At 40.2% G+C, this 27832-nt stretch overlaps 1 protein-coding gene across 1 annotated transcript in view; it reads left to right on the top strand.

Annotated features, from left to right (window-relative positions):
- The window catches only part of DNAH11 (dynein axonemal heavy chain 11), a 380134-nt gene that overhangs the window by 42623 nt on the left and 309679 nt on the right, over positions 1-27832 (top strand). Inside the window, exons 4-9 of the mRNA XM_069729806.1 lie at positions 2759-2955; positions 5873-6059; positions 7313-7412; positions 13406-13617; positions 17942-18175; positions 19738-19905. Of these exons, the coding sequence (XP_069585907.1) occupies positions 2759-2955; positions 5873-6059; positions 7313-7412; positions 13406-13617; positions 17942-18175; positions 19738-19905 (1098 nt within the window). The remainder of the gene's footprint in view (positions 1-2758; positions 2956-5872; positions 6060-7312; positions 7413-13405; positions 13618-17941; positions 18176-19737; positions 19906-27832) is intronic.

The following is a 27832-nucleotide window of genomic DNA, read 5'->3' as shown; positions in this document are numbered from 1 at the left end:
AACTCCTCTGGATCATCCAAATGCTCTCTAGCAAACTTCAGACGGGCCCGGACATGTACTGGCTTAAGCAGTGGGACACGTCTGGCACTGCAGGATCTGAGTCCATGGTGGTGTAGTGTGTTACTTATGGTAGACCTTGTTACATTGGTCCCAGCTCTCTGCAGTTCATTCACTAGGTCCCCCCGCGTGGTTCTGGGATTTTTGCTCACCGTTCTTGTGATCATTCTGACCCCACGGGGTGGGATTTTGCGTGGAGCCCCAGATCGAGGGAGATTATCAGTGGTCTTGTATGTCTTCCATTTTTTAATTATTGCTCCCACTGTTGATTTCTTCACTCCAAGCTGGTTGGCTATTGCAGATTCAGTCTTCCCAGCCTGGTGCAGGGCTACAATTTTGTTTCTGGTGTCCTTTGACAGCTCTTTGGTCTTCACCATAGTGGAGTTTGGAGTCAGACTGTTTGAGGGTGTGCACAGGTGTCTTTTTATACCGATAACAAGTTTAAACAGGTGCCATTACTACAGGTAATGAGTGGAGGAAAGAGGAGACTCTTAAAGAAGAAGTTACAAGTCTGTGAGAGCCAGAAATCTTGATTGTTTGTTTCTGACCAAATACTTATTTTCCACCATAATATGCAAAAAAAATGATAAAAAAACAGACAATGTGATTTTCTGGATTTTTTTTTCTCAGTTTGTCTCCCATAGTTGAGGTCTACCTATGATGTAAATTACAGACGCCTCTCATCTTTTTAAGTGGTGGAACTTGCACTATTGCTGACTGACTAAATACTTTTTTGCCCCACTGTATATATATATTTTTTAATTGTTTTATTTAGGATGGGGCAAATGGGGGGTGATTTAAACTTTTTATTTTTTTCATATTTTTAAAAACATTTTTTTTAACTTGTGCCATGCTTCAATAGCCTCCATGGGAGGCTAGAAGCTGGCACCACTGGATCGTCTCTTCTACATAGCAGCGATCATCAAATCGCTGCTATGTAGCTGAAATGCATGGGAGCGGAGCGTGCAGCTCCATGTATTGCTATGCGGCCGCACGCTCCGCTCCCAAGTGACGGCGCCAGAGCTTGGTTTTCACATGCGAGACACGGACGTGTTTCTCGCAAATGGAAAAGAGCCCTTAAGAGGAGACTTTGTGCAGCAGGCCTTCATGGTAAAATAGCTGCTAGGAAACCACTGCTAAGGACAGGCAACAAGCAGAAGAGACTTGTTTGGGCTAAAGAACACAAGGAATGGACATTAGACCAGTGGAAATCTGTGCTTTGGTCTGAGGAGTCCAAATTTGAGATCTTTGGTTCCAACCACCGTATCTTTGTGTGACGCAGAAAAGGTGAACGGATGGACTCTACATGCCTGGTTCCCACCGTGAAGCATGGAGGAGGAGGTGTGATGGTGTGGGGGTGCTTTGCTGGTGACGCTGTTGGGGATTTATTCAAAATTAAAGGCATACAGAACTAGCATGGCTACCACAGCATCTTGCAGTGGCATGCTATTTCATCCGGTTTGCGGTTAGTTGGACCATTTATTTTTCAACAGGACAATGACCCCAAACACACCTCCAGGCTGTGTAAGGGCTATTTGACCAAGAAGGAGAGTGATGTAGTGCTACGCCAGATGACCTGGCCTCCACAGTCACCAGACCTGAACCCAATCGAGATGGTTTGGGGTGAACTGGACCGCAGAGTGAAGGCAAAAGGGCCAACAAGTGCTAAGCATCTCTGGGAACTCCTTCAAGATTGTTGGAAGACCATTCCCGGTGACTACCTCTTGACGCTCATCAAGAGAATGCCAAGAGTGTGCAAAGCAGTCATCAAAGCAAAAGGTGGCTACTTTGAAGAACCTAGAATATAAGACATATTTTCAGTCGTTTCACACTTTTTTGTTAAGTATATAATTCCACATATGTTAATTCATAGTTTTGATGCCTTCAGTGTGAATTAATTTTCACAGTCATGAAAATACAGAAAAATCTTTAAATGAGGTGTGTCCAACCTTTTGGTCTGTACTGTGTGTTTGGTCTGTACTGTGTGTGTGTGTATATGTATGTGTGTATATGCATGTGTGTATATGTATGTGTGTATATGTATGTGTGTGTGTATGTATATATATATATATATATATATATATATATATATATATATATATATATATATATATATATATATATATATATATATATATATATATATATATATAATTATTATAAAAAAATTTTTTTTTTGGTTGTGTACATGATCCATAAGACAGCACTTTTAATGTCTGAATGGCAAGAATAGCACTGCAGACTATGGTCAAGTATTGGAAAGTAGGAGCAAAGACTAGATAGCTGTGCAATATGCGGCGGAATATAATGGTTTTATATACATATTATGGATATGTAAGGCAGTACATTATTTTCAGATTTCCCAGTTTGTTTTGTGGTTCACCTGATCTGCCTGTTGCGTGCTAACATTTTTCCATTTTTCCTTTACCTTCGGTCACATCCCACTATGAGGATCACACAAGAGCCATCGTGTGCATCATATATTCAGTGGAATCTATTTGGTATTTTAATGAGCACTTTAGATGAAAGCCTGAAAGGTAGCGCTGGCACCTGGTACTTCACCACTAAGTCTTCTCTGCACTAATTATGCTGCACAGAATAACTGTAGACTACAAAAAAACATGATTGTCTTTCTTTAAGAATTGTATGCACTTTTTCTGAAGAAACTGCCTTTTCTCTAATTATGACTTCTATTCCTCAGGTTTTGATGCCCGTGCTCTCTAATAAGAAGAATTCCAAGTCTTTGCCTAGCATCAGTTCACAAGATCTGGAGCTTCATGTGGAGTCTCTGAAGAATAAAATCCTGATAGTGAAAGGACTTCTGTCTGGAAGAACCATCTTACCGCTTCCTACCAAATTAGCAATTAGTGAATCTAACCAGTTTGGTACAATAAAAAAGTAAGAAACTGCAGTCAAACTATTAATAACTTACTAAAGTCTATTTTCTATTAGAAAATAAGCGAGACGTAGGATATTCACAGTAAAGCAAGAGATCAAGCTTCATGGTGTCTATCAGCATGACTCTGATTGTATGAATCTTAGAGTATGTTTCTACGTGGCATCTCTGCCTCAGCGATATTCATAGCAATACAAAATTTACTAATGCACATATCACTCCAAAAAGGTAGGGTTACATTGCCAAGGGTGAAATACATCATCCATAGGATAAATTTCCTTTACAGAGAGTATGTGAGAGCAATGAACCCCAACAGGTCTTTGCGTTTGTGCGCTTGATTTCTTTTAACCTTCTGGTTAAACTTGCCTGTTTTTCAAGCATAAGACACTTCAGGAAACTGCATTTTTTTAAATCCAAAGCATCTTTGGTGTCAATTTTTTTTTCTGTTGTTTTCTCAGCGTTTTTTCTGGAGTTTGTGGAATCTATTGTACTGTCATTTTCTGATTGTTTTATCACTTTATTGAACAATAAAAAAACAAAACACTAGCATTGTTTTAAGTAAAAACTTTGCCAAAATGCTCCTAAAGGTGTCAAAGTATGGTATGTCGTTAAGATATGCTGTCATTTAAAGGCTTAGACCATTTGTACTTCCACATTGAGAGGCCATGTCATCAGGGCTGGTTTTAGAGAAAGTGGGGCCTGGGCAAAAGTTTAAAGCGGGGCCCCAAATGCTCACATATTGCACTATCACACAAAACATTTCGGCTGTAGTTACAGGTGCAAAGTTCAGGCCGTTAAACAAGCGTGATTGACAATATTGAAGTTTTTAGACGCCTGTTTCAGAGTTTCTTTACACCGGCTGAGGAAGAATGATGGGAACAGATAGTCCTCGATACAGTATAATTCAGCTCCCATATATTACAATGCACTCCCCATGGTCCTTGATAGATTATAATGCAGCCCCCTCAGAAAATGCTGTAGCCCCACACTATATAATTCAGTCCCTTCAGAGAATAATGCAGCCCCCTCAGGGTGTACTGCAGCCGCCCTCCATAGAGTATATACTGCAGCCCCCCTCATAGTATACTGCAGCCCCCTCAGATTATACTGCAGCTACACACAGTATAGTGCAGCCCCCCTTACACACAGTATAGTGAAGCTCCCCCAACATACAGTACAGTGCAGTTTCTCCAAAACAAATTACAGTGCAGCTCCCCCAACACATAGTATAGTGCGCACACACACACACACACACAGTATAATGCAGCCCCCGCACTTTCACACACACAATTATGCATACACACACTCGCACAATACTTACCCCTGCTCCGGGCTCTGGTGCTCCGGTCTCATCTCTCTGGTACAGCGTGGTGCACGATGAAGTGACGTCAGCGCGAGCCTGTTGAGTCACTAGCAGAGGGGGAGTGATGGGAGAGGGAACATTTGAAGCTCTCCATCACTGCTTTCAACTCTATCGGCATGATGCCGATAAGTTGAATTTGCGATGGGGGGACGGTGCCAGGCCCCTCAGTGGCCATGTGGTGTGCCACTATTAGCGGCGTGCCACTGGCTCAGCTGGGGGCCCCTGGAGAAGCGGGGGCCCTAAGCAGCTGCCTGGTCTTCCTTCCCCTAACGCCGGCCCTGGATGTCATATAATTGCCAGAAGATGTGTAATACCTGCAGATTGCACACTTGCCCCAGCAGGTATGACTAGATGGCCTTCACCTTCCCTGCTCACCTCTCATTGTAGAAGCAAATGGAACAGGAATAACAACTTAATAATTGTTAGGACCCTTACCCACCCTAAGCAGTGTGCCCTCTTTACAGGAAGTCCTGTCGACTTCATTTACTAGACTAAAGCTGCATGGAAGTTAAATAGTGAAAACAGTCCCTTTGCAGAGATAAAACTGTAAAGGGGACAGAGAGCTTGGGTAGAGTTTCTGCTCATTCATTCTCAGAATTGGTGGGTGTCCTGAGATCGGATGAGCTGCAATCATTTAAAAGGGATTTTCTACCTCCCATAATACTTAGAGATATAGTTTAACAAGTGGCTACAGTGGTCAGGTTGGTAAGGTGAATATACTTTTTTTTTTTTTTTTTTTTTTTAAATCCGGAATGCTATATTAAAAAAAAAAAAAAAGTATATTCACTTTACCAACCTGACCACTGTAGCCGCTTGTTAAACTATATCTCTAAGTATTATGGTTTTTATAGCACCAACATACAGTATTATCACATCAGTCCCTTTCTTCACTCAGGCTCACAGTCAATGTTAATCTTGCTTATCGGGACAAATTTACTAATTCTGGCTAATTTGTATACAGCAAAAATTTGCATAATTTCTTTTGCATATTTGGAATATGTAAAACAAGTATTCACCACATATTGGTTGACTTTTTTTATGGCAATAGTGGTGCACAGTGTTGCATGTAAGGTCATACCCCTTCTCCAGCCAGCCAAACCCCATTCAGTCACAAGTCTTTGTTGAGCAAATTGGACAAAGTGCATAAAACACCACATAGACTTGTGGTAAACAGTAAGACAGTGGCCCAAATTGACACAGAATTCTGGCACACTTGACTTATTGCGTTCACAAGTTGAAAGTACAGAGTGCTTTTCTTTTTCAAAGATTGTGGTAGAACCGCAATTTTTGTGTATCAGTATTCACATATCGTGGCAAAACAAGGCAGTTTTGCTGCCATGGTGGCAAAAAAATCCCCCATGATCCGACATGTGTGCACACAGCCTTGATTTCTCCTAATGGCTTCAATTCAGGAGTAAATTCCAGTACCAAGGGAAAATTTATACAAACATGAGAAAAAGTCTCAATGAAAATGTGACTCTTGATATACACCATTAAACAATCTTTTTCTGCCTTGTATCCTCTCTCTCAATATATGTTATGTGCATTTCTTTCAGAGAAAACGTAGACAGAGGCGCGCTCCACGCATTTGAGTCAATGCTGATAAAGTGGTCGTATCAGGTTCGAGATGTCATTGAAACAAATTCCGCACAGCCACTTTTGAAAGGTCTCAATCCAGGACCATCATCAGAGCTTCATTTCTGGAAAGCAAGACGGGAGAATCTTGCTGGAATTTATGTGCAGGCATGTACCTCATGTTATATTTTATGTTCATTTTCACTTGCAGAGTAGCAGCGAAATAGCATGTATCATTCTATGGCATAAATGTGAATTCATATTCTCCACCATTGTTTTGTTTATTGGTATAACAGCTTTTCGATGGGGAAGGACACAGTTGGAAAGATTATTATTTATTATTATAGCGTCATTTATTCCATGGTGCTTTACATGTGAGGAGGGGTATACATAATAAAAAACAAGTACAGTAATCGTAAGCAATACAAGTCATGACTGGTACATAAGGAGAGAGGACCCTGCCCGCGAGGGCTCAGTCTACAAGGGATGGGTGAGGATACAGTAGGTGAGGGCAGAGTTGGTTGTGCAGTGGTTTGGTCTGTAGGTGGTTACTGCAGGTTGTAGACTTGTCGGAAGAGGTAGGTCTTCAGGTTCTTTTTTGAAGGTTTCCGAGGTAGGCGAGAGTCTGATTTGTTGAGGTAGAGCGTTCCAGAGTAGAGGGGATATGCGGGAGAAATCTTGTATGCGATTGTGGGAAGAGGAGATAAGAGGGGAGTAGAGAAGGAAATCTTGTGAGGATCAGAGGTTGCGTGCAGGTAAGTACCGGGAAACGAGGTCACGGATGTATGGAGGACACAGGTTGTGGATGGCTTTGTATGCCATGGTTAGGGTTTTGAACTGGAGACTTTGGGTAATGGGTAGCCAGTGAAGGGATTGACAGAGGGGGGAGGCCGGGAAATAGCGGGGGGACAGGTGGATTAGTCGGTCAGCAGAGTTTAGAATAGATTGGAGGGGTGCGAGAGTGTTAGAGGGGAGGCCACAGAGCAGGAGGTTACAATTCAAGGTGGTAGATGATGATGGCATGGACAAGGGTTTTTGCAGATTCTTGGTTGAGGAATGTACGGATCCGGGAAATATTTTTGAGTTGAAGTCAGCAGGAAATGGAAAGGGCTTGGATATGTAGTTTGAAGGAGAGATTAGGATAAAGGATATCCCAAATCTATCTTTTTTATCTATATAACACTTAGTACAGATTATTTTGAGAAGTCCTTGCATGGAGAGTGCGTTATTCTTGTAGAGTCCCTCACAAGTTAATTTCTTGTTACATTTCCTTCTCTTTTGAAAGGGATATTTCTATTTGTAGACCTTCACATGTGCCACAGCAACATCTTCCCGACACTTTTACAGCGACACATTTTAAGTGATACTGAACACTTTGGAAATTACCCTTTTCAAAATGATTTTTTTTTCACCATTTCTAGCTCCAAGCACCTATTGTTCAGAAAATGGCTGCCATCTTGAAAGAAAAAGAAAGCAGTTACTATCCAACACTACAGAACATAATTACAGAGGTTAAAAATGGTAAGTTCTTCAGAAACTGAATGCATATATGATGTGAAGACTTGTGGAACTGGTACACTAACATTTCTACTGTTGGTTTATGGTTATTGTTATTTTTAAGTGTATGGACAGTAGATGTTTCCTTAGAAATCTAGATATATATTGTGCAATTTTAAACCTAATATCATGAGAATCATATTTCCAAAGGCATACTGATAAGGAATTTAGATTGTGAGCCCCATCGGGGACAGCGATGAATAGGTTTGCAAAACTGTAAAGTGCTACGGAATATGTTAGCACTATATAAAAATAAAGATTATTTTTATTATTCTTTTCCTTTTGAGTTTTCTATTCTATACATCTTTCATTTTGTCTTTGCTGGGACATGTGGTGAGTGGATAATATTGCCAGGCAAACAGGACTCCCTGGAAATATGTATGTTACTTGGCCCTCTTTCTTTTTTTTTTTGAAATTCTTTATTTATAATTTCAATAAACATAAGAAAGAACAAATTGAAATAAACAAACTCTCATGTCATAAGTACATATGTTTTGTTGCATTACAACAAGTCGTAAGATAATCAAGAGAGATTTTATAATCGATATACACTCGTTAGATAATAACATTTGAGTATGCAAAACAAAGAACAAATTTCAGGTCCATGAAAATCAGCCTTAGATATCACAATGAGCTGTAAAAGAAAATTGTAAGGCTAGGGGGTGCAACAAAGGTGACTAACATCTTAAATGAAGTTGTTATTAAATGAGAGAGAGGAGGAGTGGACGGCAGAAAAAGTGGTTGGAGTGTGTTAAAATGTTGGTGCAGACGCGGAGGCGGATCGGTCATCGCATCCTATTCAACAAGACCTAGAAGTGGGAGATGAAAAGGAAATCCAAGGGCGCCAAGTGGCACAAAATTTCTCATGGGATCGCGTTTCCCAACTGGACAGTTCCTCTAAGCGGTATAAGTCTTGGACTTTCAGGCTCCACTCATTAAACGATGGAGGGGTTGTTTTCTTCCAGTGTATTGATATCAAATGTTTTGCAGCTGCTAATAGAATAGGTAGTAAATCGTGCTTCTTTGGTGTAAAGGAGAAAGATGGATGGGAGAGTAAGACATCTTGGGGCGTTAGGTCTCGATCCATTAGCTCCATGCTGTGTAGAGATTTGTTTATGTCCGTCCAGAATTTTTTCAAGTCCGGACAAAACCAGAATATATGAGCTAAGGAACCCACGGATCGAGAGCATCTCCAACACATCGGGGAATCCGTTAATCCCCAATGAAACAATCTTTCTGGGGTTCGATACCACCTAGAAAGGATTTTAAATGAGTTTTCTTGTAATAGGATGCATCTGGAGAACCCGTGAGAATTGGCGAGTATCTGTTGGGCCTCCCGGGGGGACAATGTCACTCCTAACTCCGTTTCCCAAGAAGAGAGATATAAAGGTTTGAATTGAGTTGAGTTATTGAGGAGATTCGCATAAAGTTTAGAGACTATTTTGGTGATTGGGGGTTTTAGCCTCACCAGCAAATCGAGCCAGAGCCAGTCTGAAGAGTGACTAACCTTAGTTCTGAAATTTGTCAATATTCGATGTATGTGGTATTTTTGGAGGAAATTAGTGGGTTGTTTAGTAGCATTAAACTTGGCCCTCTTTCTGGCCCATACGTCTACTCATGGAAGCTTGGTACTTTCCACAAGAAAAAAACTTTACCTTCTAGACTTTCATCAATGGTCTCTCATACAGCCAGCCAGTACTCTACTCTCCACTGTCAAAGGACAAGAACCTTGAACCAGCTGTCTGCAGATGGTGATCTTTTCCTTTTGGAGAAGATTCGATTTGGCTTAGTATCCTAATCTAAGTGGCTAGGCATGTTGTAGGGTAGACATTGACTTAGAATTTATAACCCACACAAAATATCTTCTAAATATAATTAAAGGGAACCTGTCACCCCCAAAATCGAAGGTGAGCTAAGCCCACCGGTATCAGGGGCTTATCTACAGCATTCTGTAATGCTGTAGATAAGCCCTTGATGTATCCTGAAAGATGAGAAAAAGAGGTTATATTATACTCGCCCAGGGTCGGTCCCGGGTTCTGTTCTGGTCCGATGGGCGTCATGGTCCGGTCCGGGGCCTCCCATCTTCTTACGATGACGTCCTCTTCAGGCTTCGGCTCCGGCATACTTTGCCCTGTTGAGGGCAGAGCAAAGTACTGCAGTGCGCAGGCGCTGGGTCTCTGACCTTTCCCAGCGCCTGCGCACTGCAGTACTTTGCTCTGCCCTCAACAGGGCAGACAAAGTACACCTGCGCCGGAGCCGCAGCTTGAAGACAAGAAGAGGACGTCATCGTAAGAAGATGGGAGGCCCCGTAGCAGACCGCGACGCCCATCGGACCAGAACAGAACTGGGACCGCCCCTGGGTGAGTATAATCTAACCTCTTTTTCTTATCTTTCAGGATACATCGGGGCTTATCTTCAGCATCATGTTCAGTCCTATTGCATGGGAGATATTGAAAGCGCATCATTTAGGTCATAGTTTTATTTGAAGAGTGAGTTTTCCCTGCTGCTCCGCTGCGCTACACTGTCCATGACTGTTATACTGCTCTAATTGGTGTGAGAACATGCTAATCAGAGCAGAGAGAAGAAATCTCTTCAAGAACTTACACAATCTTTTAACACCATTGCTCTTCCATTTTTTTCTGCATGTGCACGCTCAGTGGACACCTCATTGCATCAACAAGATCAGGGGTATCTAAAAGCAGGCAGCATACTCCCATTGAAGTATGTATGTGTGTGTGTGTATATGTATATATATATATATATATGTATATATATATATATATATATATATATATAATATATATATATATATATATATATATATATATATATATGCATGCATACATACATACTTCAATGGGAGTATGCTGCCTGCTTTTAGATACCCCTGATCTTGTTGATGCGATGAGGTGTCCACTGAGCATGCACATGCAGAAAAAAAATGGAAGAGCAATGATATATATATATATATATATATATATATATATATATTTATTATATATATATATATATTTTTTTTTTTCATTATTATTAATTTTATATAGCACCATTAATTCCATAGTGCTGTACATGAGAAAGGGGTTACATACAGAGTTAAAGATATCATTTACATAAACGAGTTTACAGTGACAGACTGGTACAGAGGGGAGAGGACCCTGTCCTTGCGGACTTACATTCTACGGGATAGTGGGGAAGAGGCAGAAGGTAGGGGCGAGGCAATTATCTGAAGGCCATTAGCCAATTAAATTCTTTTAAAAAAATATATATATACCGTATGTACGGTATTTACATTACAAAGGAATTGACAAAGTCTTTTCTTCAGTCGTGCTTCTTCTGGGGCGCACTGGGATGCTAGTCTATTATAATTAGCACTTTGAAGGTCTTTTTTTTTTTTTTTTTACTTTTGTATGCAATATTTTTGTGGATTGACAATGGCATCACACCATTATTTACTTCCTAACACAGAAGGATTCCATTTTTACACCACAGGGATTTAATATATGCCAGATCTTTTTGTCTATTTGCCATGAAACAAAAAAGGCCTTAAAATGTGCAACGTCCTGAGGTCTCGAGTTACTATCCCCACAGAGGCCAAGTACGAAAACTAAGTGATATGTATTTCATATCATGACAAACATTAGGGAGTTTTTTTGCACAGGACACTATTCATGATTCTTTGTCTCCTCTGGTCTTTATTTTGTGAATTAAATTTCTTTTGGAAAAATCTTCAAGCGATATTGCCTTTGTAAGTAGGTTTCTGAACGTGATTTTATATCTGTATGCCACTTTACAATCTAATGTGAATGGATGCAAGCTCAGAGCTTTTCCCTCTATGCAAAGGAAGAGTGATTACTGCTACCACTTAGTGTTTCTCAATGCATGGATGACTTTGGAGAGGTCCTAATTGTAGAACATCCCACCCCCCTACGCATCCATCCAAGAAGTCCCTTATGTGAATGGACAGCCAGTGCACATAGGTGATCACCGATCCAATCACTGTGGGACTGCTGGAGATAGCTGAGGGCTAAACTTATATCTTTGGCAGTTCCATAGACCGTGAATAAAGCAGTAGTCATGCATGCCCTCTGTCACTTTATTCACACAGGCCACTTGAGAACCGCAATGGTCTTATCCTCACAATAATAACAATTGTAAGTTTTGAAAAGTCAGCTGACTATTCTATGAGTATGAAGGCTTCCTAGCTCTCACCCAACAAATGATGTCAAGTGAAAGAACTCAACATATGCCTTATATTTCACATACCATAATCTTGGGAGGTTTCTCAGGTGGCATCTGGCAGCGACTTATACCCTCTGACCATTTAACAAAACATCGACACTCAGCAAGGCTGTTCATGGGTTGGGTCACGATAGTTGGATAGTTGGCCATTGCTGAATGAGCATTTGGCCGGCAACTAGTTAAACTGTATGGACATCTTTCATACAGTATTGTATGTGGCCACTTTTGTGAGCTATTTTTCAGGAACTCGTACATACAGTATGTACATTCAATATACTTCTACTGATCTCAGTAGCAATCGCTGGTTCTGGAGACACCATGGCGACCTTCTTGGTTTACATTCCAGTCAGATAATCACTATGACATCCAATCATGACACTCAAAGGAGAAATTGGTTGCGCCAACAAATTTTGATGAAAAAAAAAAAAGAATCTTCTGTTTCCTCAGATTGGCTGCTAATTTAAGATATGAGTATGGGAAGAGGCGTTTACTCAGTGTATAAACTCATTTAGCTGAAGTACATTTTTTGTAACCCCTAGATGCATGCCTTACTTAACAGGATATTCTCAGGGTCGATTACACTGGTATACAGTTATTTTGATGCCTATGATGTCTGAATGGTTTTATATTAAGTTTATGGTGCTGATTAAGAATATGACTTTGGTTTCGTCAGATTGGCTTATATTTAATAGTTAATTACAGGAGATTTCTGGCTTCAAAAAATTGCTTTTACAGTCTTGTGAGTCTACAAATTGAAATACAAAATAATTACCGGTATATGGGAAATATCATTACCTAAGACAATGTTAAAGAATCAAAAGACCAAAAGCTATTGCATTTTCTATTGCAAAAGTCGCATTGGGGGAATGCATTATTTTCATGGATGAATTACGGTGTCTCAAAAACTAGAAATCAATTCATCAAAAGTAAGGGGATTTTTGTTCAGTACTCTCAAAATACCCTAAATCCATTCAAAAAATCTTGGCACCTGAAAAAATTTTTTTTTGTAGACCTGAGTAATGACTAAAATTGCAAAGCGCCTTTAAATACAGGCAATTTACCGTAATTGTTTACTAAAAATCGTCTCCATTCTCGAGAACAGTGATTTATAATTTTATTTCTTTTTGCTTGGTTACATACAACAGTGGTGGCCGATCAGCAGTGGCCGGACTTATACAGTGTTTACAAGCTCTTTTCTATAGTGATTGTAAGCACTGCTCTGAAGCTGGCCAGAATGCTGAAGTGCACTTGTTGCTCTGACCCGGCCACCTTTAGTGCAACTGTGTTCCTTCGATGAATCGAAGGCAAAGCTGGAGCAGGAGCATACTGCCCACTAGCAAGCAGGAATCCAGGAGGCTAGAGAGCTGTGTGCTCCTGCCACAGATGAGTGATTTCAATTCATTGGCTAATGGAGATGTCATCACTATTTTTTTTTTTTATCTGCCCATTGAAAAATTAAATAGCCCTATATGCCGTACAAAAAAAAAAAAGAAATGGAGGGCGGGTTTGGAACAAAATCTCCACTTTATCAAGCAGCATTCTGATGTAAAGGATAACATACGGTAATCTTTGCCATGATGTAATGCCTAATTTGATTACTGTGCTTCCGACCTGCTGGAGCAATCACCAATTGGGACGTTTGTGTTAACTGTATTTTATGATATAATCTAGTCATAAAGCTGTGACTCACAGAAATCCTTCATCTTTGCTTTTTTCAGCTCTTGTTGAAGCAGAAGATATTGATCTGCACTTGAGAACATTGGAATCTCATATCAGATTATTGGAGGAGACAGAATTTCCCCAGATTCATGTGTTAATCCCTTCCCTATTTCACACCATCTGTCTGATCTGGAGTCACTCCATGTTTTACAACACTCCTGCCCGGATTATTGTTCTACTCCAAGAGTTCTGCAACTTGTTCATTGATCAGGTATTGTACACTGTTCTATTGTAAAATCCGTGGTGCACATCTGCTTCCGTTTGCGCCAGTTATCCGTTGTGAAAACTAACTTCATTTGGCTTTTTCTTAAAACCAAACATATTGAAACACAGAATTGTGCATGGAAGCTTGCACACTACTAGTAGTGCCCCATGGTGGCTAGAAGTCTATTGATTCTTCCCGCTCTATTAGATCAGGCAGGCTGCCATCGCTAAATCATTGATTTGATAAAAGATCCTCATGTTGTACAGGAAAGATATATATCTTGGTACCGTGTTAGCCAGAGGATAGAAAAATATTTAGAATTGAAAGTCCTCAGTGGAGTTTTTGCTTTGGCCACTGAGCCTCATACTACACGAACACTTTCTGTTCAATAGAGATCATGCCGTTATTCTCACGAGCAGAATTATAATGTAAGGTATTGGTTATATATAGATAACACCGGATCACGCTATTCTCAATAGATGATGGTCATAGCTCACCTCCTCCCCTCCCTGCATGGTGACTTCAGCACTGATTACATAGAGTATACCTAAAATACAATCCTACTGTATAAACATCAATGAACATCTCCAGACTATTGTTTTCTTAATGCTGTTAACAGCTGATTAGGCAAGATTGCCTCCCAATAATTATGTGTAGAAAATGGAATAAAAAATATGTCTGTAAAGCACAGAGGAATTGATGGTGCAATATATCTGTAAAGCGCTGTGGAAATAATGGCACTATATAAGTGAGTAAAATATTAAATAAGCCACTAAAATACATATATAAAACATATAGAATAAAAAAAAAAAATGAAACAGATTCCAGAGAAAATTATATTTCTCTGTTTTTTACTTTTTACCAAGCTTAGGTGATACAGATTTTTTTTTAGGATGAAGTTCTGCAACATGAAGCGGGCACATTGCAGTGAATGAAGAAAAGCCTTATTTCACTGACTGATGCAGAGGCTTCTCTAACCCTAGCGCTCTCGGGTACTTACTGGTACAGATTGAAAGCGATCACACTGGCAGAGCAGAGGTCATTTCTGGCTACGGGGCTAGAGCTCGCAGACCAGAGGAGGCACAATGTCCAGTTGGTGGAGCACTGAGATGGAAAGTAGTGCAGCACACAGGGCCACATTCCATCCTTACTGTCCCCCTGACTTAGCGTGCGATACTCATCATTATAATTTTTCCTTTAAATGATGGATACTATCTAACGTGCAGGAGAGCAATGGGGATCCAAGTCTTGAGCTCCCCCACCAATCACTCAAAAATTGGCTGAAGTGCGAAACTTCTGTCTGAGATTGCGGACAAATCGGTGTTGTGTCTCAATAAAGAGCATATGGCACTCCTATGAACTCAAACCTGTGACTGGGCTTCTTATGAGAATGTTATTTTTAATATATACTGCAATTCTGTAGAATTTTTATTTAGAACGATAAGATTCAAGTCGTTTGGGAGGACTAAAAAATAAATCATTATTATAAAAATATAAAAAATGTAATCAGCCTCTCTCCCCTACTTTTCAAAATTAAAAAATATTTACCGTAAATAAAAATACATAATTGGACTTTTATAGTTGTGTTAATACTATACCTATCAGAATATAAAATGAATTACGGTATCCCATTTGGCAAGCGCTGTAAAGATAAAAAAAAAAAAAAAAGAAAATGAAATGCCAAAATTGCTTTTTTTTTTTACTTTCGAGGTACCTTTCTAGAAAATGCAATAAAGCGATCAAAAACATTGTATTTACCCTAAAACAGTATCCAATAAAATCAGCTCTATATACAAAAATACAAACTCTTACACTGGTCTATCAGTGGGAAATTAAGAAAATGATGGCCCAAGCCAATTTTTTTTCCACCAGTTTAACAAAAAAAAAAATTATACAAGTTTGGCGTCACTATAATCGTATTAATCTGAAAAGCCATATTGCCAAGTAATTTATTACTGGCTAATGAGCACTGAAAAAAAAGACTCCAAAAAATTGCTTAATTGTGTTTTTTTTTCCACCATTTCATTGCATTAGGATCTTTTTCCATTTTCCTGTACATTGTATGGTAAAATGCAGGTCGTAATTCAAAACTATAACTTGTTCCTCAGAAAACAACCTCTCATACTGCTATGTCGACAGAAAAAATAAAAGTTCTCTTGGAAGAAGGGGAGGAAAAAAACAAAGCACAGAACTGTCAGGAAGGGTTTAAGTTCTGAAAACTACACACTAAAGACCATTATATTATCTTAGTATGAAGCTTGTAAAATCTGTTTTGAAATCTCTGGCTGGTTCTACAAGATAAAAAATGACAGCTCTGCATAAATGATTACATCACAGAGCAATATCCAGAAATGAGCATGTGCATACAAGCATTTGTATACTGAGGGAGTTATATACAATGTAATTACATCACTGTGCATTAGTATAAAGCTGAAGATACACATTAAATAACGGTTGGCTGATCACCTCTAGTAGCGCCTTTTGCCCCTGGGGGAACATTGATTGGACATGCTGATATCCAATAAGCACAATCCTAATTTTTCCCCACCATCATCACACTGACAGGCTGCATCCAGAAACTTTAGGATGCTAATAAAAGGAAAATGATTACACTTCAACTATATCTTCCTGAATATGAAAGTCAAGTGAAGTTTCTAAAAATACCTAAAATGAAATGCTAGATGTTTAACATTGCGAATGCGATCCATCATCTCCACTATAACATTTAGGGCCCGATTCATCATGACCAGTGTTCTTTACGCCGGTCTTGATGAGGGACGTGCTGGAGTCACGCTCCTGATTCCTGAAGAAGTTTAAGCCTCTTCATGAATTAAGAGCATCGTGCAAATGGCATATACGTCTTTGTGGGCCTCGCCACAAATTCTACTTGAGCTCCTACTTTAGTAAGACTTGTGGCTTTGAGAACACCACCAATGGTTGTCGAGTATTTGACGAGCAACGGTCGTCACGCCCCAGCTCATCACATTGTGTCGGAGCTGGAAGAAACTTGTGTGAAGGCACCAAAAATCTGAAAATTTAGGGGCAACTCCAAGTTGCACTTAGTTTTTAGAGCTTTCAAAGCTTTCATGAAAGAATTCTAGTGTGAAAGCTTTGACACATCGGGCCCTTTGACTTTGTAAGTAGGTTTGAGGTTTTTCTGATGGGTAGATTGCAGTGTAACTACAGTGACGATCTTAAAGCCAATACAATATATGTTGGACTAATGTCGGCCAAACTTGCTGATATCGATGTGTTCAGCCAACAGTCTAATGTACATGGGATGCCCCGGAGGGAATGTCAATCAAGTGTGTCCGATTTCAGACTGCTGGTCCCAGAGATAAGCCACCACCAGACATGTCTGGTGCTGGTTCTTTCATAGAAACACAGGATCCCTCAGCCGAATGAATGTCCCTGTGTATAAGATAGAAGGCTGAGTTAGCTACTGACTGAACAAGCGACCAAACCATCATTGGCCGACAGCCATCTAATGTGTATTATGGTCTTTATCTCCCTAACCTTACGTAATAGTATAGGTAAAATGTATTCTGTATGTTCTACTTGGTGCAGACTCAGGGCCTACATTAGGTATAGCTCAGTGTATTTGTTTTAGCTGGCGTGTTTCTTTAAGAATCAAAATTATAAGAGCAGTGAACACCGCGCACTCAGAGCTCATGGCACTGGACCAGGTAATACTTTAGAAAACATCAACATTTTTATTTGATCTACAAGTTAATTTGGAAAATGGCATCACTTAGACAGAGTAGGGTAGACTTACATTATTAGAAATAGTTACGGTAGTTACATTAAGAAAAAATACAAGGTACTATAGCTGAAAGTAATGTAGGTGAAAATCCATTACGCATGGGTATGATGCCTCCAGAAGGTAGACTTCAGCCTCTGTATTTAGAACAATGCAAAAGGAAACGGAACTCCAGTGGATTGTCAAATCTTCTGTTGAGCTGTTATCAATGCTTAATGGTAGCTCTATGGAAGAGCTGAAATGTAGCTTATATGGCACATATGGAGAAATAAATCACTTTTATTGCCGACTATCCATGGTAGGTACATAAAATACTATGTAAATAGGTGCATACACGGATAATTACAGAATAGATTTAACATATATACAATGAATGAATTACCATAATCATTTTTCATAAAAGTTCTCGGTTCTGGAAAAAAAAATAATGTTTTGATCAGTTTCCATGTAGCTGATCTTTTTTTTTTTTAATTGAGTGTAAAATCCGGTTCATTGTATTCTTCTTCTTCTTCATTATTATTTTAGTTCATTGTCTATCATAAAGTCTTATTGTCACTTATTAAATTCCAGGCAAAATTGTATCTTTCACCGGAAGATCTTTTTAAAGAGGAAGCAGAGGAAGCACTAGAGCATGTACAAATTGCAGTGAATGTCCTTAGGACCTTCTTGCATTCATTTCAAAGTCACAGGAACAATCTTGGGTCATTTTACCGAGACAGTAATGAATTTAAACCTTGGGATTTTCGCTCTCAACTGGTGTTTGCTAGATATGACAGATTTCTTGAGCGTTTAATGAAGATTGAGGTATTTAATTCTTCTAATTGTATCCTATTCAGATGTGAGCACTATAAATACTTATATTTATATGCTATGAATTCCAAATGAGCCGACCTACACAACATTTTTTTTTTTTAATGAAGAACCTTACGTTCTCTTCTAACATAAGACTTCCATTCTACTTTAAATAATACATTCTTCCACTGACTATAATTATAATTATTAGTGTAATTAGTTTCATTTGACACAGTCATTGACCACGTCAATTATGCTTAATTGGATATATAGGTAGATATTATGTTTTAAGGCTTTGAACCTTAAAATAAATTTAAGTGCCCCCATGTACAATTACCATTGTGACGAGAAGCTGCATATTCTCTAAAATTAATAATGCTTGAAACCGATCTAATTTTATACTGGTAGTATATATAAAGTAATATTCTAAGCCATTTTTAAAAATATTTGCATAGATACTTTTATCACTTACTAATGTTTCCCATTAATATTTTAAGGCAAATTTCACACGACATTTTAAGTTCCGAGCATGGACTGTGATCTCTGGACTGCATGTAGATCTTCTGACCTGAACTCAACAGCTTCTTAGCCATGAGGCTTTTGATCTCGGTTGCAGAGACAAGTGGCCAGTCCCTACATCATGGTCCATACTTGGAGCATGAATGTCAGACTTGTTAAACAGGCCTTAAAAATATTGTATTTGTGAAAGCCTAAAGTCTTCTATAGAGGCATTATAGCTACAGCACTACACTCAAATTGGAGTCTCTTATTCCTTTCCTTATATAGAAATTGCAACCAAATCTCAGCACTGGGGTCAATTTAGAAAAAAAAAACCATTTTCCCTGTCATACTATGTTTGCAATGTTAAAGGGGTTAGTCAGGAATTTATTTTTTTTACTATGGACCTAAAAACTAACAGGCAGATGGTTTCTAACAGAGGCAACTACCTGCCTGTTGTACCTGGCACCTGCTCATAGCGGTAACTGACCTCTCCTGCCGGCGTTTCAGCTGCTTCATGTCAACAATGAAGCTCTTCTTCCATGCTACACTGTTAACAGGACTTTACTGTCGATGTCACACTGATTGATAGCTGGCTTCCTTCCAATAGGCAGCGGGGAGCTGGCTGGCAGTCAGCATGATGTTGGCAGTCACACCCTGTCAACACAGCAGAGAGTATGAGAAGCCGCAGCTATGTTCATGCGATGACAATAGAAGCTGCCGAGTCGCCTGCAGGAGCGGCCTGTGACCACTCTGTGCTGGCAGAGATCTGTGCCAGGCACAGCAGGCAGGTGGCTAGCAACTACCTGCCTGCAACTACTTGGGCACATTGTAAAAAGAAAAAAGTCCCAGTTAACCCTTTTTAGGGGGAAGTCATGTAAGCTAGGGAACATTTACCAACCCCATGCAGGTTATCTTGGTGTGGTTTGCAGACCAAATGAAAAAGTGGAAGGCAGCAGTTGTAAAAGCTGAGCCAGTGTAGTACCCAAAACAAAAGGAAAAAGAAAAAATTAAACAACCGTTTCATATTTTGTTTTGAAAAGTTGCAACTATTTTGTTTTTTTTTCTTTTCATAGGATATATTGAAAACAACAATGGAATTTCAAAAGCTAGAAAAACTAGAGTTTGGAGGAAATCATGGGAATGCCTTGACTGAACAGGTCATGCATCTTCAAGAAGATTTTGACGATCAGTGCAAAGTGTTCAAAGAAAATTCCCAGGATCCTACAGATTATACAAACACGGTATTGCTTTCCTTAGCTAGATGCATTTTGAATGAATTTCCATAGGGTATGTTTCCACGTTCAGGAAACCCAGCTCTTTGGACGCAGTGGATACCCCGCTCCACCCAAAGCGCCGGCCCCTGTTGCACGCGCAGTGATTCCGGATGTGTTCATTGAGCACGTGTAGAATCACCGTATCGTATTCATTGACTGTGGTATTTATCTTGCGGAGACTGAGCACCTCCGCAAGATAAATAGACATGCTGCGCTCTATAAAGACGCGCCACATGTCCGGATACATAAAATCCCCTCCACTATGCTGTAACATCTGGACGCTGCGGCTGTATTCCGCGCTCAATCCGCAACAAATCCTGATGTAATCCGGCACATAGAAACATACCCTTATTGTTAGCCTTCTTGCTTTATGTGCAAACAAATGTTATTACATACATTACACTGCTGTCATTTTAATTTTTTTTAAAATATTAACTATTAATATAAGTTTTAATACTGTATATGATAAAAGCAGGATACATCTTTTGAGCAAGAGAAAAACTACAATAACAAAGTACGCTATATAATTTGTTACTTAACCCCTTCATGACCTTGGGATTTTCCATTTTTCCGTGTTCGTTTTTCGCTCCCCTCCTTCCCAGAGCCATAACGTTTTTATTTTTCCATCAATATCACCATGTGAGGGCTTATTTTTTGCGAAATGAGTTGTACTTTTGAACGACATCCATTTTACCATGTCGTGTACTAGAAAACTGGAAAAAATTTCCAAGTGCGGTGAAATTGCAAAATGAGTGCAATCCCACACTTGTTTTTTGTTTGGCTTTTTTACTAGGTTCACTAAATGCTAAAACTGACCTGCCATTATGATTCTCCAGGTCTTTACGAATTCATTGACGCCTATCATGTCTAGGTTCTCTTTTATCTAAGTGGTGAAAAAAAAATTCCAAACTTTGCTAAAAAAAAACAAAAACCTTCGCGTCTCCATTTTTCGTGATCTGGGGTTGGTTGAGGGCTTATTTTTTGCGATAAAAGCTGACGTTTTTATAGATACCACTTTTGTGCAGATCCGTTCTTTTGATCACCCGTTATTGCATTTTAATGCAATGTTGCCTCGACCAAAAAAGCGTAATTCTGGCGTTTCAAATTTTTTTTCTCGCTACGCCATTTAGCGATCAGGTTGATCCTTTTTTTTATTGATCGGGCGATTCTGAACGCAGCGATGCTAAATATGTGTAGGTTTGATTTTTATTTATTTATTTTTATTTCATTTTGAATGGGGCGATTGGGGGGTGATTTAAACTTATATATTTTTTTCACATTTTTTTAACTTTTTTTTTTTATATATACTTTTGCCATGCTTCAATAACCTCCATGGAAGGCTAGAAGCTGGCACAACTCGATCGGCTCAGCTACATGGGAGCGATCATCAGATCGCTCCTATGCAGCTGAATTCCTGCATTGCTATGAGTGCCGACCACAGGGTGGCGCTCACAGCAATCCGGCATCACAGCAATCCGGCATCAACAACCATAGAGGTCTCAAGGATCTCTATCGTTACTATGCAGACACATCGCTGACCCCCGATCATGTGATGGGGGTCGGCGATGCGCTAATTTCCAGCCCGATGGCCGGTAGCGCCGGTTAAATGCCGCTGTCAGCGTTTGATTTCACCCGTCGCTATTGCGGGCACATGTCAGCTGTTCAAAACAGCTGACATGTCCCGGATTTCATGCGGGCTCACCTCTGGAGCCCGCATCAAAGCGGGGGTTCTGACCTCGGACTTACTATCCTGTCCGAGGTCAGAAAGCGGTTAAAGGGAATCTGTCACCTACTTTTTCGTATATGAGCTTATGCCACCAGCATCTGGGGCTTATCTACAGCATTCTGTAATCCTGTAGATAAGCCCCCGATGTAACCTGAAAGATAAGAAAAACAAGTTATATTATACTCACCCGGGGGGGAACAGTCCGGTCCGATGGTCGTCCGGGTCCGGTACCTCCCATCTTCATGCAATGACGTCCTCTTCCTTGCTTCCTGTCGCGGCTCCTGCGCAGGTGTACTTTACCTGCCCTGTTGAGGGCAGAGGAAAGTACTGCAGTGCTCAGGTGCCGGCTCTCTCTGACCTTTCCTGGCATCTGCGCACTGCAATACTTTGCTCTGCCCTCAACAGGGCAGGTAAAGTACCCCTGCCGCAGGAGCCGCGACAGGCGGTGGCCTCACCTTCTACGATAAAAAGTAGGTGACAGATTCCCTTTAATATCTGCTAACTTTACCTATGCTGTACAGTAACTTGCAATTGATAGAGGATGCCTATGTATTACAATTATAGTCAAATAGTAACTATAAAGAAGGGTGGGATGAGACTTTTGTACAGTGGTGTATACTTAATGTTTAACCCTTCCCAACATGCACTCTATATATATATATATATATATATATATATATATATATATATATATATATATATATATATATATATATATATATATATATATATATATATATTATATATACACACACATGCACACATACACACATACACACAGCGCCGCAGTAGCTACATTCCTACAAAGCGCAGTATGTACAGTACAGACTAAAAGTTTGGACACACCTTCTTATTTAAAGATTTTTCTGTATTTTCATGACTATGAAAATTGTACATTCACACTGAAGGCATCAAATTTATGAATTAACACATGTGGAATTATATACTTAACAGAAAAGTGTGAAACAACTGAAAATATGTCTTATATTCTAGGTTCTTCAAAGTAGCCACCTTTTGCTTTGATGACTGCTTTGCACACTCTTGGCATTCTCTTAATGAGCTCAAGAGGTAGTCACCGGGAATGGTTTTCCAACAATCTTGAAGGAGTTCCCAGAGATTATTAGCACTTGTTGGCCCTTTTGCCTTCACTCTACGGTCCAGCTCACCCCAAACCATCTTGATTGGTTCAGGTCTGGTGACTGTGGAGGCCAGGTCATCTGGCGTAGCATCCCATCACTCTCCTTCTTGGTCAAATAGCCTTTACACAGCCTGGAGTTGTGTTTGGGGTCATTGTACTGTTGAAAAATAAATGATGGTCCAACTAAACGCAAACCGGATGGAATAGCATGCCGCTGCAAAATGCTGTGGTAGCCATGCTGGTTCAGTATGCCTTCAATTTTGAATACCTCCCCAATAGTGTCACCAGGAAAGCACCCCCCACACCATCACACCTCCTCCTCCTCCATGCTTCATGGTGGGAACCAGGCATGTAGAGTCCATCCGTTCACCTTTTCTGCATCGCACAAAGACACGGTAGTTGGAACCAAAGATCTCAAATTTGGACTCATCAGACCAAAGCACAGATTTCCACTGGTCTAATGTCCATTCCTTGTGTTCTTTAGCCCAAAACAAGTCTCTTCTGCTTGTTGCCTGTCCTTAGCAGTGGTTTCCTAGCAGCTATATTACCATGAAGGCCTGCTGCACAAAGTCTCCTCTTAACAGTTGTTGTAGAGATGTGTCTGCTACTACAACTCTGTGTAGCATTCACCTGGTCTCTAATCTGAGCTGCTGCTAACCTGCGATTTCTGAGGCTGGTGACTCAGATAAACTTATCCTCAGAAGCAAAGGTGACTCTTGGTCTTCCCTTCCTGGGGTCGTCCTCATGTGAGCTAGTTTCTTTGTAGCGCTGGATGGTTTTTGCATCTGCACTTGGGGACACTTTCAAAATTTTCCCAATTTTTCAGACTGACCTTCATTTCTTAAAGTAATGATGTCCACTCATATTTCTTTACTTAGCTGCTTTTTTCTTGCCATAATACAAATTCTAACAGTCTATTCAGTAGGACTATCAGCTGTGTATTCACCAGACTTCTGCACAACACAACTGATGGTCCCAACCACATTTATAAGGCAAGAAATCCCACTTATTAAACCTGACAGGGCACAACTGTGAAGTGAAAACCATTTCCGGTGACTACCTCTTGAAGCTCATCAAGAGAATGCCAAGAGTGTGCAAAGCAGTCATCAAAGCAAAAGGTGGCTACTTTGAAGAACCTAGAATATAAGACATATATATAATTCCACATGTGTTAATTCATAGTTTTGATTCCTTCAGTGTGAATGTACAATTTTCATAGTCATGAAAATACAGAAAAATCTTTAAATGAGAAGGTGTCCAAACTTTTGGTCGGTACTGCATATACTGCGCTTTGTAGGAATGCAGCTACTGTGGCACTGTGTATGTATGTGTGTGTGTGTGTGTATATATATATATATATATATAATCTATCTCATTATTAGTGCATGTCGGGAAGGGTTGAACATTAAGTATACACCACTGTATACTGGTCTGTACTGTATACGGCGATGCTATTTTTGGTCACCGCACTACATCGCCTGGTGACCGGATTAAGATGGCTGCTGTCTCTGATAGTACACCGGTATTCCATATGGTCATGACAAGGACACAATTTGAAGCGATCCAAAAATTTTTGAATTGTAGTGTCAATGCGCAGTGTCATCCCCGAGACGATCCTAAGTTTATTGCTAATAATAATCTATTTATTTAGCGCCAACATATTCTGCAGCGCTTTACAGTTTTTGCACACATTATCATCACTGTCCCCGATGGGGCTCACAATCTAAATTCTCTATCAGTATGTCTTTGGAGTGTGGGAGGAAACCCACACAAACACTGGGAGAACATAGATACAAACTCCTTGCAATTGTTGTCCTTGGTGGCGGTGGGATTTGATCCCAGGACTCCAGCACTGCAAGGCTGCAGTGCTATCCACTGAGCCACCGTGCTGCCCTATGACTTTGATCATCTATACAAAATTCCGCTAGTAGTTGATCACTTTTGAAAATAATTTCCTGAGAAGTACAACCCCCAAAGTGACATCTCTATAGATGAATCACTGGTTCATTTGCAAGGGAGGCTAAATTTATAACAATACCTGCCCAGTAAGAGGGTCACGTATGGAATTAAACTGTACAAGCTGTGCGAGAGTACCTCAGGTTACACCCACAGATTTAGAGTCTACGAAGGGAAGGACCCCCCGATTAACCCCCCTGAATGCCCCTCTGTACTGGGGGTAAGTGGGTGAATTTTATGAGAATTGCTTCACCTACTGCTGGCTCAAGGTTATTGCCTCTACATTTATAACTTTTACATCAGCATCCCACTTTTCAAGACCCTCTGTCAGAGGTACAGTTGCTTGCGGCACCATGCGAAAAAAAATCAGAGAGGCCTGACTAAGCCTCTAATTGTGCAGCAGCTGAGAAAGGGTGAAAGCAGAGCCCAATGCAGCAACAACATGCTGGTGGTCAAGTGTAAGCACAAGAAGGATGTCTTTATCTTGACCGCCATACACCCGTGACAATATCTCCCATATCACTCTCCGAGGTATCACAACACAAGTCACAAAGCCAGATTGTATCTTGGGTTATAGTATGTACATGGGAGGTGTAGATCTGTGATAAGGTCCTCAAACCGTACAGTGTCAAACAGTGAACAGTGAAACAGTGAAGAAGGGAAGATCACAAAAATAGTGGAAAGTATGTTCCAAGACTACAATCCGAAAGGACACAATTTACCATTGTGAAACCTGCCCTGCAGACACCTGGCCTTTGTATTAAGGATTGCTTTGAAGTGTGCCACACGTCCACAAATTAATAACATTTGTTTTCACCCTGTTGACACAACACACTTTTATTATCTGATGTACTCCACACAACTCATATATGCCACCACATTATAAATTCATACACAGTAAAACCAAAAGCATTATAATAATTATTTTAAAACTATGCCTCTCGATTAAATTTCTTGAGTGGTGTAGTTTCCAAAATGGGGTCACTTGTGGGGGATTTCCACTGTATAGGCAAATTAGGAGCTCTCCAAACGTGACTGGATGCTCGCAGACCATTCCATTATAGTTTGCGCTCCAAACCGTCACTCCTTTCCTGCCGAGCCCTGCCATGCGCCCAAACAGTAGTTTCACACCACATATGGGGTATCGGCGTACTCGGGGGGAAATTGCACAACAATTTCAAGGCTCCATTTTGTCCTGTTACCCTAGCAAAAATAAAAAAAAAATTGGGTTAAAAAATATTTTTGTGGAAAAAATGTGTATTTTTTTCGTTTTCACGGCTATAAATTTCAGGGGTCCATTTTCTCCTGTTATCCTTGTGAAAATAAAAAAAATTGGTCTAATGTAAATGTTTTGTGAAAAAAAAAAACGTTAAATGTTTTCCTTCCGCATTCCATTAATTCCTGTGAAGCAGGAATAAACTTCTTGAATGTGGTTTTGATCACCTGAGGGGTGCAATTTTTAGAATAGTGTCACTTTTGGGTATTTTCTGTCATATCTACCCCCCCCCCCAAAAGTTTCTTCAAATGTAATGTGGTCCCTAAAATAAATTTGTTTTGTACATTTTGTCGTAAAAATCAGAAATCGCTGGTCAACTTTTAACTTTGAAAATTGTGAAATTTAAAAAAATGTTGCCAAACTTTCGATATTTTCACAAACGCAAGCTGTATTGAACATATTTTACTGCTATCATGAAGTACAATATGTCACAAGAAAACAGTCTCAGATTTGGTGGGATCCATTGGTGTCCCAGAGTTATTACCTCCTAAAGTGACAGTGGTTAGAATTGAAAAAATTGGCCTGGTGAGCTTCGGGATGAAGGGGTTAATGACCCTGTGGTATCAAATATTTAAGGAAATATAAGAAAAGGGGTTTCATTCCTCTTGCTATAAGGTTTCTGTAACCTGTTCTCTCCAAGAGATAAGAAGTGATAGTAGGTCCTATATTGGATGCAGGTGTATGGAGTGTGCCCAGAAACTGTGCCTTCACCATACTTGCCAAGTGTCAGCCGTGTTGCACAGCCAGTACCTGCTGCAAACAGCAGTGACCAGAGCAAGCTCTGATCGCTGCTGATTGACCATTAAAGGGAATCTGTCATGTCGTTTTTGCATAAACTATAATAGTATCCTGAAATAAGGCTTGGGCAGCCCTTTCAGGATATGTAACTTTTATTGTTGTACTTTGCCCCGTTTGTGTTGCTGTAAGCCACTGAAAATTTATAGTCGCACACAGGCCAGTCATATTTCACCCCTTCCCCCTCACATAATCCCATAAACCTCGGATTTGCCATCAGCTTCATGTACTTATATGCAGCTGTCACACTAAGGTCAGGAGAGCAGACTGCCGGTCTGAGGATCGTGATGGAGGCAAATAATCACTGACGCCGGCGTAGAGGAGTGGGTGAGATATTGTAACATGGCGCAGGGCAGGAGCCGTAGGAGACGTACTCGTCTTCCATGCCCCGTCACGCTACATGAAAATGGGGGTCCTGAGTGGGTGTTTGGACATTAACTATTGTTGTAAAGTTCAATTAGGGAGACTACCGCTCAAAAATGAACTGTCTTTTACAGAACAATAATGTCAGTAAGAGTGTTTGTAGTGGACAGCGGGTGCATAATTTCGTGGACGTTTCTCTTAGAACATACGTTTTCATACACTTTCCTTTGCTCTCTTTCCGTTAGCCTCTCTCTATATAGCTTTATCACCACCCAGCACAACACTTCAGGAGCTTCCCTATTCTCCAACGACAGCACCACTAACCAGAAAGCGAGAGTCCTGTTTCTCAACCAGCGGTTCTGCATCCTTTTCCCCCAAGGGAAGCTACTTATATCACTATGGCTGTTACTTAGCTTCTCTACTTGCTAACATCTTGCAACTACTACACAGGGCACTCTCTGTCCCACTGTCCTTCTTAGTGGCGCTCAGTCACTTAGCTGTCAGATATCTCCATACCGTCCCACAAGACTTCCTGTCCCAGACCTAGTCTCTGGAAAATCACTCTCTCCTTCTAATGCTCTTCCTTGTATCCCGTTTAGATTATGCTGTCCATTATCTCTGTCTCCTCTCACTTTCAGGA

This window comes from Ranitomeya imitator, chromosome 6 (genome assembly GCF_032444005.1).
Source record: "Ranitomeya imitator isolate aRanImi1 chromosome 6, aRanImi1.pri, whole genome shotgun sequence".
Classification (NCBI taxonomy): Eukaryota; Metazoa; Chordata; class Amphibia; order Anura; family Dendrobatidae; genus Ranitomeya; species Ranitomeya imitator.
This window is presented reverse-complemented; position numbering and strand designations above follow the sequence as displayed.